The sequence below is a fragment of the Perca fluviatilis genome, chromosome 4 (assembly GCF_010015445.1).
Source record: "Perca fluviatilis chromosome 4, GENO_Pfluv_1.0, whole genome shotgun sequence".
Classification (NCBI taxonomy): domain Eukaryota; kingdom Metazoa; phylum Chordata; class Actinopteri; order Perciformes; family Percidae; genus Perca; species Perca fluviatilis.
In genome coordinates this window covers 16964476-16981501 of record NC_053115.1, presented here as the reverse complement: position 1 = coordinate 16981501, position 17026 = coordinate 16964476, and the positions used below count along the sequence as shown (strand labels likewise).

General features: G+C 41.1%; 2 protein-coding genes across 3 annotated transcripts; one reads left to right on the top strand and one right to left on the bottom strand.

Moving 5' to 3' along the window:
- The first annotated feature begins 88 nt into the window (after positions 1-88).
- cse1l (CSE1 chromosome segregation 1-like (yeast)) lies at positions 89-13563 on the top strand. 2 transcript variants are annotated; one of them, XM_039796361.1, is made up of 25 exons: positions 89-213; positions 1037-1129; positions 1281-1423; positions 2028-2129; positions 2230-2375; positions 2464-2554; positions 2679-2786; positions 3854-3946; positions 4050-4217; positions 4312-4441; positions 4592-4657; positions 4902-5104; positions 5232-5316; positions 5481-5542; positions 5633-5769; positions 7897-8000; positions 8119-8216; positions 8326-8476; positions 9898-10106; positions 10687-10784; positions 10928-11013; positions 11173-11254; positions 12024-12170; positions 12441-12672; positions 12884-13563. In XM_039796361.1, the coding sequence occupies exons 2-25, from the start codon at positions 1045-1047 to the stop codon at positions 12971-12973; spliced, it is 2916 nt and encodes a 971-aa protein (XP_039652295.1). In that variant the 5' UTR covers positions 89-213; positions 1037-1044; the 3' UTR covers positions 12974-13563. The 2 variants fall into 2 exon arrangements, with proteins under 2 accessions (XP_039652295.1, XP_039652296.1); XM_039796362.1 differs by having other exon boundaries at positions 104-238.
- On the bottom strand, positions 13398-16885 carry LOC120556687 (retinol dehydrogenase 10-like). Its single transcript, XM_039796363.1, has 5 exons — positions 16310-16885; positions 14621-14719; positions 14370-14515; positions 14153-14284; positions 13398-14046 (listed from the first exon to the last, which is right to left on the bottom strand). The coding sequence occupies exons 1-5, from the start codon at positions 16757-16759 to the stop codon at positions 13929-13931; spliced, it is 945 nt and encodes a 314-aa protein (XP_039652297.1). The 5' UTR covers positions 16760-16885; the 3' UTR covers positions 13398-13928.
- Positions 16886-17026: the final 141 nt, after the last annotated feature.

Below are 17026 nucleotides of genomic sequence, written 5' to 3'. Positions count from 1 at the left end.
TTGAAAAAGACCATAATATACCATATAAAAAGAGATAAAGACCAAAAGACTAAGCAAGGGGCGTGTCTTACAACTTTCGGATGTCATCTACGCGTGCGCAGTATACTGACCGCGCAGTTCCTTTTACTCTGTACGTTTGAAAGCTGGCACGGCGAGCACGGCTGGCAACGTTAGTGCCTCCCTAGCCCATTCTGACTGAAATTTACTGTAACGGTAAGATGTCCCAGTGCTTTATTAGGTAATACGGAATTCTAACTTGGGTCTGTCCGGCATGTTGCGAGTACATGTTTGTTGTTCGGAATTTAGCTAACTTTATGGTTAGCACAAAACACATTAGCAAGCTAGCGCTAATATTAGCAGGCTGTCTTGGAGGGGACCGCTGCTGGATCAGTCTATTCACTGGAATGGGATATTGCTTTCCATGCAGCTTTAGATAATGTACATTAGCTATGTTGTTAGTTCGGGACTGTGAATCAAGAGATAACTTCTGTTAAATATATATTTATATAAGATAAAGTTTATGCGATGTAGCGACTGTCATATTCAATTGACAGAAGACCATACTGCTAGCTTAGACGTTAGACTGCATAAACTGATCTGGAGTCAGCGGGGCCAACGGAGCTAATGTCAGATTGAGGCTAAAGTAGCCAGCCTTGCTAGGTTAGCTGCTGCAATCGGCAGATGGAATGCATGTAACGTCAACTATGACTGAGACTAGCAGAATAACTGTAAACTTGGTATCATGAATTGCCTTTACTTGATAGATAGAGCAGTAAAACTGACGTTTTAGTCACAACATGAATTATTTCAAGAGTTACATTTAGCACACATTTACTAACTTTTTAAGTGATATGATTTTAGAGCAACCAATACACACATTTTGATAGCCTATAGCTACAGTTTGTGTAGCCACATGATTACTCAGCATTTAGATAAAGTCCATTCATGTTTAGTAAGGCTATAAGCCTCTTTAGCAAATTGTTGCCAGACACTAGTTCATCTCTTTCATTCACTCGCTCGTTTTCTTGCCTTTTAGTTACAAGCATGGAACTGAATGATGCTAACCTACAAACCCTCACCGAGTTCCTCAGGAAAACGCTGGACCCAGACCCAACAGTCAGACGTCCAGGTAATACATGACATAGCATGAACTTGCATATCTTAATACAGTTTATAAAGGATATTGTTCTCGTTGACCTATTAATGCAAAGTATTTACATGATTGTGTAATCTCTGCTTTGCAACACCTGTTTTCTATTTATCTTGTTTCTTTTTTTTAGCTGAAAAGTTCCTTGAATCTGTGGAGGGAAACCAGAACTACCCCTTATTTCTACTCACTTTGCTGGAGAAGTGCCAAGACAACGTGATTCGTGTCTGTGCTGCTGTTACCTTCAAGAACTACATCAAAAGAAACTGGCGCATCGTGAGTCTCACTAAATAAAATCAATCAATGTTGACTCTTGTATCTTGTATGTAGATACAGTGTTTGAATTCACACTGCATGGCATGCATCAGATTGGGGCTGTATGGGACAAACTATATAAAGTATAATTCAATTCAATTCAATTTTATTTATAGTATCAAATCATAACAAAAGTTATCTCGAGACACTTTACAGATAGAGTAGGTCTAGACCACACTCTGTAATTTCCAAAACCCCAACAATTACAGTAATTCCCTCAAGAGCAAGCATTAGCAGTGGCTATCGCGACAGTGGCAAGGAAAAACTCCCTTTTAGGAAGAAACCTCGGCAGACCCAGACTCTTGGTAGGCGGTGTCTGACGGGCCGGTTGGGGGTGTGATGAACAGTGGCGATAATAGTCACATTAAAGGTCACAGTGATGTCGAAGGTTATCGTGGAAGTTCATGTCATAGCAGGGCACATCGTGTCATACTGAGTAGTGCTGTCCCCTATACCGTATCCAGACTACATTTAGTTCAAAATCTGAACAGAACCATTATCGTATTAGTCTTGTTGACCTGTACACTGAGTTGATTATCTGACTTTGTGATATGTTTTCCCAAAGGTTGAAGATGAACCAAACAAAGTATCTGATCCAGACCGAACAGCGATCAAAGCAAACATAATAAATTTGATGTTAAGCAGTCCAGAACAGATTCAAAAACAGGTACATCCTCACATGTTACAGTGCCTTTAAGGGTCTAATTTGAATATGTATGAAGAAATATGCTCAACAAAGCTACTGTTTATCCTCTGCATTTCTACAGTTGAGTGATGCCATCAGTATTATAGGAAGGGAAGATTTCCCTCAAAAATGGCCTGACCTGCTAACTGAGATGGTGACCCGCTTCAGAAGTGGAGACTTCCACATCATCAATGGAGTGCTTCGTACTGCACATTCCCTCTTCAAGAGGTAGAGCTCACTTCTCAATTGGTTAAACTGTTATAATGATTAAATAAATAATATTGTTTTTTCTGTCCACTCCCTTATTTTTTTCAAGGTACCGCCATGAGTTCAAATCAAATGAGCTTTGGTCAGAGATCAAACTAGTACTGGACACATTTGCCCTACCTTTGACGGAGTTGTTCAAGGTTTGTAATGGCTTGCAGTTCAATTATAACAACACTTACAAGTTGTTATATAACATCTAAAAATATCAAAATGTTTGTAAATGAAGAAGTATTAATAGTGAATGTTCGCTCTTCTTTGCTGTAGGCCACTATTGAGTTGTGTCAGACTCATGCTACAGACGTCAATGCCTTGAAGGTCCTCTTCTCTTCCCTCACACTCATCTCCAAGCTGTTCTACAGTCTTAACTTCCAGGTCAGTTCAATTTTCTTTGTACTTCAAGGCTTTGATGGTTTGGACAGCTGCATTGTCTCTTTCGTAGCGGAGGTGATCCTTCTCCACCCCCCAAGCACTATATCGCAATCCAAACATCTTTGTGTGCTGTTTTCCCATTTTATATATATATTTTGAGGGCATTTATTGCTGTGGACATCTTTTTGAAGTTGCACCCAAGATCAAAGTTGATCATAAAAGATTAATGTGAAGTAGCTTTGGTTCTTCATGGTCAGGGACGTCTCATATCTTTTTCCGTTTTTAAAGAGTTGATTTTGTATTGTTTGGCTCTTTTGTGCTGTGAAAAGTCCCTATCAACAATTACCATCTGGCACAGTTTTTTTTCAATGAGTGAACAGAAACAATGAGCTTAAATAAATCTTCAGAGTGACAGCACACACGCACTTGGCTTATTATGACTCTACATTTCTCATAGGCAATCTGATACACATGAAGACCATCAAAAAACACAAGAGACATCTTGGAGCCATTTCGCCTCCTCCCCCCTGTACGACACCCCCCCCCCCCATTGCATCTCAACTGGCATGGGAAAACTAAATGTATCAAGAGAGATAGTTTTAGGGTGACATTGTAGCCCCTATCTGTTCAGACAAACGGTGCTCACATTATGTTCCAGACTTTGTGATTCTCACTTAGTTAGAATCAGAATCTACATGTGGGAACGAGAAACCTTTCAGGATTGTGAGAAAAACCAAAGCACAAATAAAACCTAAGAATATAAGGAATCATGCTTAAATGTAATTTTTGCCATTACAGAGCCAATCATCATTTACATCCATAAGCGGTCCAAAGTTTCTCAAAAGCTGAATTTGTAATGTTTGCTTTCATTTATTATTTTTAATTGGAAATTAATGCAGTCAATAGTTTATCATTAATACATTTGTAATTAATGCAAGGCAATCATGCACAGTACTGTATGATGAATGTGCCCCATGTAGAGGTAACGTCAGCTTCTGTTTAGTAATTCATTCACAATTTTTACCATTATGTGAAACATTTGCCTGCAACTGTACTCTGTTATTACACAGGACCTTCCAGAGTTTTTTGAAGACAACATGGAAACCTGGATGACCAATTTCCACGGTCTACTGACTTTGGATAATAAACTTTTACAAACTGATGTGAGTTTTTTCTCTCTCTCATGCAATACATTGTTTAACACAGCTATGCTATAGAGTGGCTTTAAACATTTGTGTGTTTATGTCTCTTGTGACAACTCCATAGGATGAGGAGGAAGCCGGTCTCCTGGAGCTGCTGAAGTCTCAGATCTGTGACAATGCTGCTCTCTATGCTCAAAAGTACGACGAAGAATTCCAGCCGTATCTGCCACGCTTCGTCACTGCTATCTGGAACCTTTTAGTTTCTACTGGCCAGGAAGTCAAATATGACCTGGTGAGCGGACCGATCCCTCACTTCTATAATTTCTTTTTTTTTTTTTTAAAGTTTACTTTCCCAGTACTAACAATAGACCTTGGCTTTGTTTCAGCTGGTAAGCAATGCTATCCAGTTCTTGGCGTCGGTGTGTGAAAGGCCACACTACAAGCATCTGTTTGAGGACCAGAATACACTTACTAGCATTTGTGAGAAGGTCATTGTGCCCAACATGGAGTTCAGAAGTAAGTAAATGCTTTTTTCTCAAATTTAGATTGCACTTGCAAATGTCATTAGTAGACATCTGATTCAGGGCTCTGCTTGCTTGGACATAAGCATGCACTTGACTTGTATACTGTGGGATACTGACCAGATGGCTTGTAATTCCTGATTAGGTGCTGATGAGGAGGCCTTTGAAGATAACTCTGAGGAATACATCCGGAGGGACCTTGAAGGATCTGGTAAAGATTTGAGATCATTGCTTCCTCCTCACATTTTGAGTTTGACTGTTTGGAAAGTGTCTCTCCTGGCATATAAGATTAGTCGAACTCCATATTCATAGTTATTTAGTAAATTGGTTGGTTTGTTTGAACACTTAAATCTAAAGTTTCAATAGGTTTCCACATAAAAATCATGGACAGTTAACAAAACTATGCTAATGATAACAATGTCCCCATTTTTAACCCTTTTCCCATCCTCCGTCAGACATCGACACTCGTCGTAGGGCGGCATGTGACTTGGTGAGAGGCCTTTGTAAATTTTTTGAGGGCCCTGTCACGGCAATCTTCTCTGGCTATGTGAACTCAATGCTGGGAGAGTACGCCAAGAACCCTGGGGAGAACTGGAAACACAAAGATGCCGCCATCTATTTGGTCACATCACTGGCGTCTAAAGCACAGACACAGAAGGTATTGTTGACTGTTGACCTTCAGAGGCTTATTGACTATATACCTGCTAATGCAATGAACATTTATAATCTGTGTTTGACATAATTAGTATAATTTACTCAGTCCTTACGTTATTTTCTTTCACCAGCATGGAATCACACAAGCCAACGAGTTGGTGAATCTGAATGAATTTTTTGTGAACCACATTCTCTCAGACCTAAAATCCCCTAATGGTAAGAATACTTTTAACACCTCTCAATATGATGTAGAGTTGTATTCTGTGTTACACCAGCTGGCTCACTTTAGGTTTGGTTCAGTGAGCTGGGGTGACATTTGAATGTCCACATCTATTTGTGTATAGACATTAATTAACATCAAGCACTAATTGTCATTGTAGTTAATGAGTTCCCAGTGCTGAAGGCAGATGCCATCAAGTATGTCATGATCTTCAGAAGCCAGGTATGAACGGTTACTTTCTCTGCAACTTGTTCAATTTCAAAAGCAAAATGAATGCATTACAGAGGGCTCTTCTCTGTCCTTATCCTTCAGCTTCCTAAGGAGCAGCTGCTGCAGGCAGTTCCTCTGTTGATAAGTCACCTGCAGGCAGAGAGCACAGTGGAGCACACTTACGCCGCCCATGCTTTGGAGAGGCTGTTCACCATGAGAGGCTCCAGCAACACCACACTGTAAGTATCGAGCGATATAGTAAAAGATACTGATATTTAATTAACCAAAACGGTCCCTGAGTCTTGCTCACATGCATTTTTTTTCCAAATACAAAAAAGTGAGCAGGGATTGTACAGTGTAGAATGGAATGTTAAAACGAGTTGGGATTCATTCATTTTTAATTTTTTTTTTTTTATCCTTGAGATTAAAATGTTGTAACTCTCACATCTAGGGATGTCACGAGAACTGATACTTGCGATACCTTTCGGTTCTAAAATGACAAAACACAGACGATGTCCATTTTTTGTAAGCACCGTGAGCGCCGATGCCAGTATTAGCAGCATCGGTCCTGCGCCTCTTCTGGAACTGATGGGGGCAGTATACGCTTCAGAGTGTTCCACTCGATGCATTCAGAAGTAGGAGGTCACGAACAAGCCGAAGTCACGCCCTTCTACTTCCGGTCCATGGGACGTAGCTTTCGAAAAAATATGCACGAGAGTTAACGGAGATAGATTCTACCCTACCTAAAAAAAAAAACTGCATGTTCACGGCAAACTCACAGTCCTCTCTTCCTGATTTAAAGCCCCCCTCTCTCGGCTTCAAATAACACACCATTGTCGGCTACGGCCGCTGAACAGGCTACACGTTGTAAACAGCCGTGGCCGCTTGCCTGGTCCTCGGGTAACGTTAGCTAGCAGTTAGCAGGGTTAACATGGCGTTGATAGCCAGGAGGACCAGTAGGGATCACTTTACTGACTGTGTCTCAATTGTTTTTGCGAGTAACCAACTCGGGTACTCTAGCTGTATAATGCAATGTGAGTACACAAATGTTGAAATGACATTAAATGCCTGTCCCTTGTAGCCGTGATAAATTAGCCTGAAGCTATGCTTACCTGTTCAGGAGGAAATTAGCCAACTCTGCGTCCTTTTGGGCTCTAAGCTGTCTCCATCTTTCAAATACATCTGCAATATTTACCTGGGGTTTGTTACGTCTCTGGTCACGCAACTGTTAGAAACACTATTTTGTTTTGCACTGTTGTTTTTGCACAGTACCTTTTTGAAAATATGTCTGGGGACACTAGTTGTTGCACTATGACCATTAATAGCTCTTTATTATGTTGTTCTATGCTCTATTGCACATGTTTTGTATGTCTTGTCATGACATTTTAATATTTTTCAAATATTTTAATAAAGAAGTTCATGTTTCAAGTACGTGGAATCTTAGACCGTGGTATTGAAATTGGTATCGAGAATCGTGTTATTTTACTGGTATTGGCACAGACTACTGAATTTTCGGTTTCGTGGTACCCTTACTCACATCCTAATTCAGTCCAGCTTAGAACAAGGCAATGTCTCCATATTTACCAACATTTGTGATTGCTTTCACATTAGTTTACATGGATTTGGACTGTAGATTGAACAATATGTGCACTTTTTAAAACTGAAATAAATGGTTAACGGTAATGGACATGCAGTGCAACAAAGACAATATTGTCTCTCAGTGGTTTCTGTGACATTAGAAGTACTTTCAAAGTAGTGTTTTAAAATACACAGAGCTGCCTAAAGGACCGTAGCCCCGCCGAGTGGAAAGTCACACCGTGCCACTGACCTCTTTTGGAAATCTCTCTGCAGTGTGATCTGCTGTGCCACGTTGTAAATTCAGATGGATTGTGATTGGCTGTCAGTTTCTATTGTTTATCAAATCGCTCTGAAAGTGAGTCGTTATAGTTGTATTGTGAACTCCACCACCCACTTGAGTTAGAACTATTTTTAAAACTTTATCTTTATTGTTATCGTTCTTGGTGTGGATGGACCTTTTTTGTACAGAAAAAAACAGACCGTAAAATGCTGTGATTGACCAATCAGAATCAAGTATTCAACAAGGCCTTGTAATTACTAGTGTGAAGTAATCACCCTTAACTGATATTAGGAAGATTATCTATTTATTTACCTTTTTTCTTCAAAGATCAATTGTATACTACCTTCACCCACAGCATTGCAGTAATAGCAGTCTCACAAAAAGTTTTATGGACAACTGTGATGAAACAACAAGGCGAAGTGTAGAAAGTCTGCTCAGACTTTAACGTCTATCTCTATAGCTACTAACACATTATTTTAGCCAATCATCCCCTCTGTATGTTTTTCAGTATCACACCTGCAGAGATGGCACCTTTTACTGAACAGCTGCTCAACAACTTGTTCAAGGCATTGGCTCTTCCTGGTTCTGCAGAAAATGAATACATCATGAAAGGTAAACCTGACTTTCCTTTGTCATCTAAAATGCTCTCAATTACGGTTTCCAAGTCGGTGTCAGACCAACTCCAAAGTTATTTTAAGTAGCCTCATAATGTCTTTCTTAATTTTTAAAGCCATCATGCGCAGCTTCTCCCTGCTGCAGGAGGCCATTGTTCCTTACATTCCCACCCTGATTGGTCAGCTCACTCATAAGCTCCTCTTAGTCAGCAAGGTAACACACACTTTGTTACTATTCGTGTATATAGAAAGATTCACCAAGATGCTGGTTGGTTCAGGGGATACACGTGTCAACTATTTCAAAATCTGTCATCCATTTCCAGAATCCCAGCAAGCCTCACTTTAACCACTACTTGTTTGAGTCCCTGTGCCTGTCTGTCCGGATCACCTGCAAGTCCAACCCCACCACGGTCAGCAGCTTCGAGGAAGCACTCTTCCCCGTCTTCACTGAGATCCTTCAGAACGATGTCCAGGGTTTGTCATTTACCTATGGAATTGATTTATACTAGAGATGCACCGATTACAACTTTCTAGGCCATTTCCGATTTTGAGTTAGGCCAGCCGATACCGAAATTTTTTCTAACCACTTTAGGCCTACAGCACATGCAAATATTTATTTTCTAACTTTTCTTTAATAAAAAATTTTGCACAGAACATAGAACATTTTTTGAACATATAATGGATCATTATAAAATGGAACTATATAAATTACTCCTGGTGTGGGAAATTCACACACATCTAAAGTGCCATGTTAGAACCATTTCCTTCTTTTCACATACAATATCCAACTAAAGAAATTTAGATTTTGGTTTTTTTGTGTCGTCCCTCCACGCCCTACTTTTTCCTTGCAGGTGTTGCATATTTGCAAACTTGTTATCTTCTGCACACACGCTGAAGAATTTCCAAACAGCTGACATATTGCAGATTAATTTACGAGGTTCCCTACATGTGCGAGAATAGCGCGGACACGCGCTTCACACCGCGAGCGGGTACGGGCGCCAAATATGGCGGAAAAGTTGAGAGAAAGGAAAAAGCAAAAGAGACTGTGATGTCGCTTCCGTGTGTGCGTGCGTCCTTGAGAACTGTAACTCATAACTTATGTTGTCAGTAGCATTGACCGGCATGAAATCGGCATATCTCAAACTGACCTGCCGGTCGCCGGTCATGGCCGAGCACTTGAAAAACAGCCAATTCTGGTCACCGGCCGGTCTATCGGTGCATCTCTAATTTATACTGTATATGTGTAGATCAGGGGGCTTCAAAGTGTTTTAGGCCAAGGACCCCTTAGCTAAGAGAGCGACGAAGTAGGGACCCCCTGCTACGTATACTGTATAAATTTAAAGCAACACGAAAGCACTTTTCCCGCTTCAGTCCCCCTACAGGTTGGAAGCATTACATTACATCATGCAAGTTTGCCAGGTTGGGTAGTGGATCTGTAGTTCGAATGAGACATTACGACAGCGGTAATGGACAATTCTGCTTCCAACCTGTAGGGGGATTGAAGCAGTAAAGGTGCTTTAGTGTTGCTTTAAGTTGCATTAAACTGAGCTGCATGGATGAAAATGATTGGCAGTGAATCCTTAAGCTTAACTGTATGGCTACCATAGTAGGCATAGTAAGCTTATTTTCAGTGCGTAAATTAATTTTTTTTCACAAATGGGCCAATTTATCTTTGCTTATAAAATGTTATGGTAATGTGTATATTTTTAGACGTATATTAATTTTTTTTAAAGTTTTGAATTTTGTAAACATAATTTGGCCGCCCCCCTGCACTAACTCCGAGGACCCCCTAGGGGTCACAGACTCCCCTGTTGAATATCTCTGGTGTAGATGATATGAAACACAGATGCTTATAGAAGCAACTCCACTCATCCTCCATTTGTCCTCCGTTGCAGAGTTTCTTCCATACGTGTTCCAGGTGATGTCTCTCCTGCTAGAGATCCACTCCAACTCTATTCCCTCTTCCTACATGGCTTTATTCCCTCACCTGCTGCAGCCTGTGCTATGGGAACGGACAGGAAACATCCCTCCTCTGGTGCGTCTGCTTCAGGCTTACCTGCAGAAGGGAGGTGTCTCTATCGCCGGCTCTGCTGCAGATAAAATAGTAAGTGATGGCAGTGTTGTGTACAGCAGAGAAAATGGTAATGTGTTAGTTGTAGAGATGGTCCGATTTGCGTATCGGCCGCTACCGATTACTGATCCGATACCAGTGTGTCATATATTTTATTATGTTTTAACAACTGTATACTACTATCCCTGTATGGATGTGATATGATTTCTATCTTTGTTGTCGGTCTGGCTCAGGTTAAACTCTTTGTGAAACATGAACAAACACAAACCATGAATGCCGCAGAACTTTCTTTTTTCATCCAGTTTGACACTTTGTCACTTATAACGGAAAAAGAACATAAACTACTTTAACGTAGATTTTCTTTAGGGCTTTATTACATGGTATCGGATCGGTGCATGAACTCCAGTACTTACCGATACCAGCGTTTTAGGCAGTATCGGAGGCGATACCGATACGGTTATCGGTATCGGAACATCTCTACTTAGTTGTATGCAGTTGATAACCGTGATTGCATCTATTTGTTTTGTTTAACATGTATACGTTGTATAATTTATTCGTTGTCTGACCAGTATGTTGACACTTGGATCTTGTCTTGGTCATCTTTCCCTCTCAGCCCGGCTTGCTTGGAGTTTTCCAAAAGCTTATTGCCTCTAAGGCCAATGATCACCAAGGTTTTTACCTTCTCAACAGTATCGTAGAGCACATGCCCCCGTAAGTCGCTTATAGTTGTGTTCTCAGTGGATCATATATAAAATATTGTATGTTGTGAAATTGATTGGTTTTTAGGTCATGAAATTGTTAAAGTGAACTTGACATGTGTTTTTTTTTTGGGGGGGGGGGCTTTTTTTTGCCAGAGAATCTATCACTCAGTACAGGAAACAGATCTTCATTTTGCTCTTCCAGAGGCTCCAAAGCTCCAAAACTACCAAGTTCATCAAAAGTTAGTACAATCATCTCATTGTGTTCATGTTCTGTTGAGTTATTTATGTGTCGAACATTGTCGGGTGACCAAGCGCATGCCAGTATAGTGAAAATGATCACCACTGGTAGTATAAATTACGGTCTGTCTCATAATGCTTACTTTCTTACTTTCTCACAGGTTTCTTGGTGTTCATCAACTTGTATTGTGTCAAATACGGAGCCATTGCACTTCAGGAGATTTTTGACAGCATCCAACCGAAGTATGTGTATTTTCAATATAGGCCAAAAGATGTTGTACACTGACCTCTTACTGCAGTTCTTTAGTGGGCTCATCCATCAGTGGAGCGTTTAGGCAGTTGGAACATGATAAGTTCTGTTAAAACTTAACGGCACACAAGATTCAAAAGAAGATGATGGCCCCTTGAGCTATTTAAACCTGTCTTGCTCACTGTGAATAGGACATACTTTTTAAAGGAATATTTCAGCCAATACTTTTATTATCAAACACTCATCCCTTTTTAAACTTTAAAGGTGGCTCTTGGTGAAGGATGGAAGCTGTAGTCAGGTTGGATTTACAGCAGTTACAATGGATTTCACAGGCTACCCAGTTTAATGGTGAAAAAGGTGTTTCTAACCGGTATCCTTCCATCCCAATTACCACTTGCCACAATACTTGATCCCCCACGGACACAGGTTTGTGGATCAGGTTGAATTATGAGTGATGGCAATTTGTAATGTTTTTGTATGCTTAAACAAGAAGAAGTAAAAAAATAGAGAAAAACTGATAATATTTAGAGGCATATTGTTGTCTAGAAGACAATGCATTCATATGCATAATAATAGCTGCTTTAAATTTCCCTATGTGATGATGATGATGATGATGATGCTGGTTTCTTTCTCCTGCCTGCAGTATAGCCAATATGTCCTGGTCCCAGAGCCTTTGCTCCAGGTTATCTTATCTTTAGTGTAAGAGCAGACGACAAGTGGCAAAATGCACAGCATTAATCCGGTTTGCTTTTTGTGTTGCAGGATGTTTGGTATGGTGTTGGAGAAAATAATTATTCCAGAGGTTCAGAAGGTGTCTGGACCAGTTGAGAAGAAGATATGCGCTGTTGGCATCACAAAAGTCCTTACTGAATGTCCTGCAATGATGGACACAGAGTACACTAAACTCTGGTAGGAAATCCGCATGAAGATGACCCAACCATTGCATTCCTTTTTTTTTTCATGCAGTTACTTGGCCCATACCCCTACACACCTATAGTCTCCCCCAAAGTCCTCTTATCAGGACTTAGTGGGCATATACAAATGTGTTTGATTTAGTATTCCCAACATTATGCATACAGCTATTTGGCTGAAATACTCTCCTGATACAAACTGGGTTACAAGTGTTAATTTGTTGTCCTGAGTAAAACCAATGATTTGGGTGTTAACATGTGTGTTCAGGACCCCTCTGCTCCAGGCACTCATTGGTCTATTTGAGTTGCCAGAAGATGACAGCATCCCGGATGATGAGCACTTCATCGACATTGAAGACGCACCAGGCTATCAGACGGCGTTCTCGCAACTCGCCTTTGCCGGAAAGAAGGAGCACGACCCGATAGGAGACGCCGTTGGCAATCCCAAAATCCTGCTGGCTCAGTCACTCCACAAGCTCTCTACTGCCTGTCCAGGAAGGGTATGTTTTAAGACATGGGCAGGGGGGGAAAAAATGTCGCAAGTTGTCCCAAAAGTCACGTTCTCTGGTTATTTTTTTTTAAGTCCTAACGTTATACTTGTAATAGCAGAAATGTTAAGACTATTGCACAACTGCTGTGCTCTGCTACAGATGATGGGACGATACAGAAAGCAAATGAGTGATTCTCGCCTTGTCTCTCTTTTTGGTGCAGGTTCCGTCAATGCTGAGCACCAGTCTGAATGCAGAGGCCCTCCAGTTCCTGCAGGGCTACTTACAGGCAGCCACTGTGCAGTTGGTTTGAAACCGATGTGATGGTGTTCCCTTTCCTCATGAGACTACAATACACTGCAGGAGTAGCCACAGTGAGCTCAGGTCACACGGCAGACCTGCTTCAGCTGAATTTGAATCTTTACGGATTTGGTTTGACTCTACAGTTTATGATCGTTGATGATTTGCCTGACTTTGAATGCCTGAATTTAGGGTGTTTTTGCTGATAATGTTTTTTTTAAGGGTTTTTAAAGACATGACCAAAAATTGACTAACTGAATTACGGTTTTGTTTTTGGGCCCTATGTTTGCTGTGTGGCAAATGCTGACAAGGAATTGGATATCAAGTTCCGATACAATTGTCAGTTTATTTCAAAAACAGCAGCAGCAGACGTATACTTCAACAGTATTGTGGAACAGCTGAACATCACAATCATATGGGAGGGATTTCTTTAGTGCTTTTTTTTTTTTTGTATGATTGAATTCCTTTTTACAGTTATGGAGACTGTAGTCTGTGGCTCAAACATAATGCATAGTATTTTTCTGTTGCATGTTTCCCTTAAATTTCTTATTGTCTTTGTTTCTGCACTGTTTGTTAATGTGAATAAAAAGAGGCCCTTGTATAGATCTGTTATCATTGCAGCCTCTTTTCTATAAGCAGTATTTTGATGAATTTATCTTGGTTGGTGAATGTTGGCCTCCAGTGGTGAGATAAATCTAAATAAAAACTTTATAAATAAGGAGGAATTTCCTTTTCATTAAACAAACCCTGGTGGCCCTTCAGATCCAGTTATAGTTATTTATAAGCAGAAATCACCAAACATGTATGCAATAATGGCTGTGAATAAAGTTACCCTTCAGGCCATTGTTAAACATGCAGATACTGGGCTCTCCCTTTAGATGACAAATGTATGTATTAAGAACATACAGTGTGAGCCTTTGGCGATTGCATTGGTCCAAAAGGTTATAAGACAGGCTGACCGAGAAGTCTTAGGATTTGATGTGGCCATTGGAGGTCTTCAGTTCAACGTTCTTGATGAAGGGTAGCATGCATTTGTCACCTCCCATGAAGCGATATGTTGCTACATTTGCCTCCCATGGGAGCAATCTAGAGAATGGAAGGAAGGAAAACAAGACATGTTCCACATTAATTTATTGTCTTGGTCTGTAAATAATTATCAATTATGGCCTTTTTCCCTCTACAGTGTACTCACGCTCGTGTTAGGAAGGCAATGTACATAAGGCGAGGAATGCAGATCATTTGCTGTTCAGCTAAAATAGCTTTCATTGACTGCTGTACGGTGTATAGGGGCTCCAGGGGTGGAATTAAACTGCGAAGCTCCTTCCTAATGTCAAACAAAAAGTGGAGAACATAGAATCTATTTTTTCCAGTATCCACAAAATTTGAAATGATGAATGATGGCATCTCACCGGATTTCACAGCCTGCAAACATCCCTGTGTCTACAATATAAGGGCAGACTAAAGTGGTTTTGATGCCATCCATGTCCTCTGCGAGCAACTCGTGCGTCAGTGACTCGTGGAATCCCACAGCTCCAAATTTACTGGCACAGTAATCCTGAAGGAAGAAAGTAAACACCAGAATTTAAATGCTCTCCATAATGGATTGTTCTAGGATCTGTCTGTTCAGTTTGTGGTTGAGGAAGTCAATCATATGTCTTACCTCTACACAGGCAGTGCTGAATAGTCCAAGAGCACTAGCAATGGTTACAATGTGACCATGGTTCTTTGCTTTCATCTGAGGCAGGAAGGCCTTTGTCATCTGTTGAGTTATGAAAAAGTTAGACAGAAATCTAGATGGCCTGATAAACCGGTCAGCGACAACCTGAGGCAAGCCCATCCACCTTTTGAATAACACAAAATACCAATGATGCCAAATAACACGGAAACTTCAACAATCATGTTAATGTTAATGTTACTTAACTTGTATGGTATCTGAAGCATTTTATGAGAGTCTGGTGAGGAAATACCCAAATGTTTACCTGGTGCTCTCGAAGCCAAATATGTTGAAATATTCAACCAGTATTTGAACAAAGCTTCTTCATCTGCACAGAAGTATATTTGTCCAAAGGTTCACCTTAGGGTCAATATGTTTGCTTTAACACAGGCGTCTTCAATGTTTTTTAAGCCAAGGACCCCTTAACTGAGAGACAGATGGAGCCCCCTATTACATATATTGTATAAAATTAAGATGCGTATTAAACTGAGCCTACAATAACGTGTAGGGTGGCCTAAAGCCTTTATACATACCTTTTTTGCATAGCATACTAAGCTATTAACATCAAAATTGTTGGCATGATTTTATAAATCATGTTTTAATGTTAAACATACATGTGGCACAGTGAATGCTCAGGGTGAACTGTGTCTGTGGATGGCTATCTTAGTGACTACCTTACCGATACTGTAGGTCAGTAAGCAGTGGGGATTTATATTTGCTAATATTATGTTGAATTCATGTTAAGACTTACATTTTTGAAAAAACAATAATTTGGCAGCCCCCCTGCATTGACTATGAGGACCCCATAGGGGTCCCGGACCCCCTGTTGAAGATCCCTGCTTTAACATGTATTACAGTATCAACTGAAATGGCAATAGTGTATACTGTAGATTTTGACACGGCCTCTACATCTTTAAGCTTTAAGACCAAATGCAGCCGGCTCCCTTTTAGGGTCCCTGTCATGTCAATGAGTTTACACTTAAGTGTGTTTGAAGGGTGCACATTGTCAATTGTAAAAATCCTGTTTTTATTACCAGATTATTATTATTTTCACGACAAATCTATTCACAACATCGTGAACCTGTGGCCTCAAAGGCAAGGCTGGATTACCAGGTGGGCCTCAGACCCAGAGGGGCCCTACAAAGCCCCAACTTGACTGTTGGCAGCTGGTCTGGTAATTTCATTAATCATGACTTTGTTGGGAATATGAAAATATGCACCACTTAAGCACAATATTAACTGACATGATAAGGGCCTGTTTTGAGGCCATGTCTTTAAAAAGGGGCCTTGTGTCAAAATCTAGTTTTAAGGCCTTTATTAATTAACTTGACACTGGTCATATGGTGGACTCGCTGTGGGCTCTTTCTATTCTGGGGATGAGTGTTTAAGGTTACTGCCGCCTACTTGTAACCTCATGTTAACATGTCACAAGGACATAATGGAGCTCGGCGGCACAGGCTGCTCTGATTCCTTCACACATCAGTGAACAAATACAGATCAGCGGGGAGGACTATATTTTGAATAGATGTTACGTAATTCATGTCAGGCTGGTAGAGATTGTTTGCTCTGTGTCTAGCAAAGGTGGAGTTTTACGGCTCCAAATGTGCGTAAATGGTGCGTGCGTTAAAGTCTCACCCAAAACAGTGCGTGGCAGTTCACCAGCAGAGTCCTCTCCAAAAGCCCGTCAGGACAGTCCAGCAGCCTCCGTCCGGCCACCACGCCAGCGTTGTTGACCAGAATGGAGACTTCCCCGACTTCAGCTCTCACCCTGTCCGCCGTCTCATAGATGTTCTGACGCTTGGTCAGGTCCACCGTGTATGTGTGCACCTGAACTCCCAGCTCCCGCGCCAGCTTGGCGGTCTGCTCGTTGGCAGCCGTGTTGCAATCCCACAGCACTAGGTGTGCTCCTTCTTTGGCAAACTCCTGGGCAAACAGCCGGCCCAGCGCGCCCCCGGCCCCTGTTATCAGACAGAGCTCCCCGTCAATGCACTTGAGCCTTGGCCTGAGGAAAGTCTGGATGACGGCATGCAGGATGGAGTAGCTCAGGTGGATAAGCATCAACAGCAGGTCCACTATAACAATCATGATGCACCTATCCAGTCCTGTTAGTGAGCCACACAAGCAGACCGCCTAGAGTTGTTTCTCTGTGTGACGCGGGATTGGATGGCCATTTTTATATAATATGTGTGTGTGCCGGATTAGGACGCGGACGGATGGTGGCCACCAATAGAAGGTCTTTTTGTCTGATGACTGAGGAGCTGACTGACTAACCCGTGCACATTCATATCACGTTCATAAACTGGCTGAGTATGAGGCATGGATTAAGATAACACCCAAGTCCAGAACCAAAGC